Raw genomic sequence first — 5,000 nt, 5'->3', positions numbered from 1 at the left:
TTTTCCAATCTTCCCGCCCTCACTTCGTTCATCTCCACTTTCATCCTATCCTGTCTCTTTCTCTCTCTCCTCCTCTCCTGTTGCTCCCTCCTTCCATCCCCCCTTTCCTTTCCCTTGCCTCTTCTTCTTTCCCTGTTTCCCTATCTCCCACTCTCTGTCCTTTTCCTCCCTCCCTGCCTTTCGTCTTGAGAGAACCAATACCATAGTATAAATCAGGGATTCTTAACCAAGGGGATGTACCTCTTTTGTGATATCTTAGTGGAACATTGGCCAATACTGAGATGGATGTGAAACCATGCAAATGTACTGCCTTTACTAACTCAAGTTTTCTGTAGTCATAGGCTTCCAACTTTTTATTAATCCCTCTCCCAATCCTTCAAAGCCCTTGAGGGGGTGGGGGGAGGAGGATTAATTAATATGGAACTATGTATTTCTTTCTTGTTGGTGAACTCCACTCCCTCCTTGTCTTCTTCAGTAGAGGGTAATTAGATCTGGTTTACTCAGGTGTTACATTTACGAAAAGAAAGTTAAAAAGCATCCATAATTTCATTATGTGCCGTGAACTAGCACATTTTGCCCTGTTTCTTATTCACAAGTTTTGAAGTTTGGTTGTATTTTATTTTTAAAATCTAGAAAAGAATTATTTGTACAGATGCAAGGGGAGCTTGGAGGAAGGAACTAATTTCTAGAAGGGTCGTGGTTGTAAAACGGTTTAGAACCACAGGTAAGATCATCTTTTTGGCAGGTTATTAGAGAAAGGAAACAAGTTAACCCCTAGCCGACAGGTGGCATATATGTACATGCCATGGCTGTTGTGGACAGAAACACGGATGGCATCGTATCATGCCCATTCCCGTGCCCCTGGCTCATCGGACAGTTTGTTTTTCTCCGATAGTAGCGGCTTCATATATATGGTAAAGATTTTAGGCAATGGCACTTATAATGAGGGTAAACCTTCAAAATTTTAATATTTTTATAAATTAAAGCGAAATAAAAGCTTTTAGGTCCTAAATGTCGCTCGCAAACTACCGATTGAGCCGGGCGCAAACGGGAAACTGTCGATGCGCGCCAACAATCCCGTTCTTACGTCCACTTGCCAAACATTTTTACCCGTAGGCACTGGATTAACTATAGAGAAATGATACAGAGGAAGGTATATATTTTTCACTAATATCAAATGCTTTGATATATTTTTATTGATATGTTTTATTGAATGCTAGTGTAATTGAAGAAATGAATGGGAGACTGGATGTTATTGGAAAAGATTACATATTTCTGTTTTAGTCCATTGGCATTGGGTACATGTACTCTCCACTGAGTTTTTGCACACACACAGCTTCACAAGTTTTCTACCACAAAAAGGTCAGTTACTAAGCCCTACCATGACCTCACCTGATTTCCCTGTTTTGTGCATTTTTGGGATTCCCCCCTAATGTTATCAATATCTATATTGTTATTTCTTTTGACACTGATTATTTTAAGCTAATTAAAATGCTAATAGCTCTGTAATGGTGATGAGTAGCAAAATAAAAAGGAAAAAAATTGGTTTGCTCTCACTTTCACATAGCAAATTCCAGCCTCTATGATTTTCATTTTTTTAATTTTAGTTATATCCATTGTATGTGCATATTGGCAGGCTTCTAGTTTATCACCTTGACAGTATTGCTTTTTTTAGGGTTGCAAGTGATTTCCTCATTATGTTGAACAGTTGCTTTTGCTCATTACAACTACAATAGGCATGAGGGGACAAAATGTGACCATTATACAGGCTCTTCTAAAGGGTTTATGGAATTTAGTGGAAGGACTGTAATAGTTTTTCTTATGGAATGTGATTAAAAGGTTATGATCTGTATTTGAGTGTTATAGAAATACTATAGCATTAGAAAAAAAATGAAAATTCAAGAAATGCAGATATTTGAGGTTATGTAGGCTTACTAATTGGCTCCATGGCAAACTAGTGCATTTGGAGTCATTTATGTTTAAAAAGAAAAAAAATACATGGACAGTGCACCTGCCAGTGCCAATTGGTTAATAAGTAGAAATGAAAATGGCAAAATCGCCACAAAAACGCATGTTGCTTTCCCTGTTTGTGTGCGTGCAAATCCTCGTATGTTCTTATCATGAAAGAGGTCAATATCTAGGATTTTTCATTTATTATTTTCTACTTGGAGCATGCCAAAAATAAGTCTAGACATGCAATATTTGTGTGTATGTACCTACTTATTTTCTAGTATGTAAACAGGCATATGGTTATATGCACATTTTATTTGTTTACAGATATCTATCAATATATAAACATTAATATGTAAAAGACATGTACTTTTGCTTTCTCTCTCATTTTACTCTATTCCAGTTTGTTTTGATATCACTTTCCTTTTTCTTCATAATGTTCTTTTTATTTCAGGACCTTTATTGTGTACGAAGCGACCTGGGTAATCTTTTAAAGGCCCTTGGAAGATTAGATGAAGCAAAGGTATGTGGTTTTAGTTATGCTTTGAGACGGGCCATCTTACGCCTTACCTTCTGTTTCCACCAAGTAAACTCTGAAGCAAGAACATCCTCTTCCTCTTCCCTCTTTAGGATTTACCATAGATGAATGCACTTCTCATTGAGTTCCCATCCTTGTGCTTTTATTCCTATTCCTTGTTGTCCTCCCCCTCCTCTTCCTCTTCCCCTGCATCCTCATGTCACCAATCTTTTTCTGATATGCGACACTGAAGGTAGCTTGCTTAACTTGGATCTAGTCAGTTGGTAGTTTACACATATTCTCTCCGTAAATGTAAAGGAAGACTACGTAAAACCATACTGCATTTTTCTTCCTATTAATCTCTTCAGACTTTGTAAATTAGAGAACATAAATGGGAATATTAAGATGCTGCCTTTCTCATGTCTAAGCTTGTTAATTTGATAAATTGGAGGTAATTTGTTTTTTTGGGTGACTAGTCTATTTGGTAGTGAGCCAACACACAATTAACTGCATGGTTGTTACCTTATCTTCCACTTGATTAGAGGATCAGTGAATTGAATAGAAGCTTTTCTATCAAGTACCTCTGACCTATGTAGAGCATCCTTTTCCTTTCCTGAAACCTCTGGATGGGATCATAGTCACTCAAACTGTCTTCAGCTATTCAACATAGAGGAACATATCACTCATTATTTAGGTAAGATTTTGGAGTACCACAGAAGATAGTCTGAGGACTGGCAGAGCAAGGGGCCATGGCTGAGCTGGTGATAATTGCGCAGTGCCAGTAAAGAAAGTCAGCATCTATCCTGGATGCACAAGAACATTCACACTAGCCACTTAGTTTGGCTGATGTATATGAGGTGATCATTATCATTGATTATTTGTTTGCCTTTTTTTTTTTTTTTTTTTTCCTTTTATTGTTATCATTATTATTGATTTATTATTGTTTTGATTTCTTGTCAAAGTCTGATTTGAAGCCTAGAATATTGGCCATGATAGGTGCTGACGTTCAATGCGCATGTACTAGAACGCATTCCGCGATATGGGATTTTTTACCCATTTATTGATGCTGTGGAGAATGATGAGTGGGTCTGCGCAATAGACCCCTAGAACTCCACATAGACCATGTTGAGCCAGGCTCGTGCCTCTTGTAAGCCAAGTCTTGTTCAACTTTGCTGCCGCGCATATATAAATATCCAGTCCTCAGGGAATGATTTTTCCCTTAAATTATGTGAATGTTGGTGATAAAGATAGTATCACTGATAAAAGTGCAGGAATTAAGTGCAGATATATATACATAAATGTATATATATATATAGTTAATAGCTATGTAAATGTTTGTTTTGTAAGTAATTAGATGTAAAGAAATGTTACTGTAATAAGTTGAACAGTGCTATTATTCCCAGAAGGCTGGACTTTGCGTAACACACATTTACTTTCTAGCAGTGTATTTTTTTCTTTTTTTTTCTTTTTTTTTATAACTATTGTCACCTGTTGGCTTCTGTCTTGTGCTGGTCCTTGCACCAGTCTTCTGTGGCTAGATAAGTAAGTTTGGCTGTGCGAGGGTTTGTGTTGCACAGAAGTTCCTCTATGTTATTTCCATACCACATTATTTTCCTCTCAGACTTGGTCAATAGAACCCATATACAGTGAAATTAGAGATACCGATTGTATCTAAGTTTCTGAACTGAAGAAAATAACCTTGATGCTTGGGCTTTCTTGCTATTTCTGATTTCAGTTTATCATTTTTGTTTTTTTAAGGAAAAATACCATATACATATATGTAAATATATATATATGTGTGTGTGTGTGTGCGAGTGTGTGTATATATATGTATATTATACATATGTATCAGAGCAAGTTGTTTGTAATGTTTTATTAAGATACATAGTTTTTTTTTTTTTTTTTTCTCTCTCTAATATATGTTTAATGCACTTTTCCTTTGAAAGAGACATAATGATTAGAATCCAACAATCCAGAAACCCCAAGCATCCTGGTACAGAACCACGTCAAGTGCTGTAACTACAAGCGAATACTAATAGAATTCGTTTTTACTTTTCTTCCCTTGGTCGTAATAGATGTTGAGGCTGTACAGCCCTACTCCTCTGCAGAGGTCGACATGGAGAAGCCTTCGTAATTCCCGGAGCACTTAAGATGTAGGTGGACCTGCCGGAAAGCGCCATGTAAGGGTTTGTATTGTGAGGGAAAGATGAAGGAACTCCTCAGGGGGAATTTCTGTCAATGGGTATGCGACTCATTCAGGTATGGTTGTAACTATATCAAGAAGCAATTGGTAAATATGTAAAGTGCCCTCATCAAGAAAAGCAGTTAGCCTCCGATGCAGATGTGTTCATGGGGTTTCATGCTTTTCATCGGGTATTTAGAAAAAGGAAGAAAAAAAGTACTGGTACTGTGGGTCATGGGCTGATCTCATTTAACTGTTGGAGGCTGACAGATTTCATGAGTCAAGATGTTTTGAAAAGAAGGGCAGCGCACGCTTAGGATAGGGCACAAAGCGCGGGTACGCAATAGGGCG

The 5,000-nt window shown here is 37.4% G+C and overlaps 1 protein-coding gene across 4 annotated transcripts in view; it reads left to right on the top strand.

Annotated features, from left to right (window-relative positions):
- The window catches only part of sxc (O-linked N-acetylglucosamine (GlcNAc) transferase sxc), an 85,451-nt gene that overhangs the window by 39,956 nt on the left and 40,495 nt on the right, over positions 1-5,000 (top strand). For all 4 annotated transcript variants that reach the window (XM_027377825.2, XM_070136183.1, XM_070136182.1 and 1 more), the window contains exon 5: positions 2,405-2,473. In XM_027377825.2, coding sequence (XP_027233626.1) covers positions 2,405-2,473 — 69 coding nt within the window. The remainder of the gene's footprint in view (positions 1-2,404; positions 2,474-5,000) is intronic.

The sequence above is a fragment of the Penaeus vannamei genome, chromosome 21, assembly GCF_042767895.1.
Source record: "Penaeus vannamei isolate JL-2024 chromosome 21, ASM4276789v1, whole genome shotgun sequence".
In the NCBI taxonomy this organism is placed as follows: domain Eukaryota; kingdom Metazoa; phylum Arthropoda; class Malacostraca; order Decapoda; family Penaeidae; genus Penaeus; species Penaeus vannamei.
Note: the sequence above shows the minus strand (reverse complement) of the source record. Positions and strands in the feature narration are given on the sequence as shown.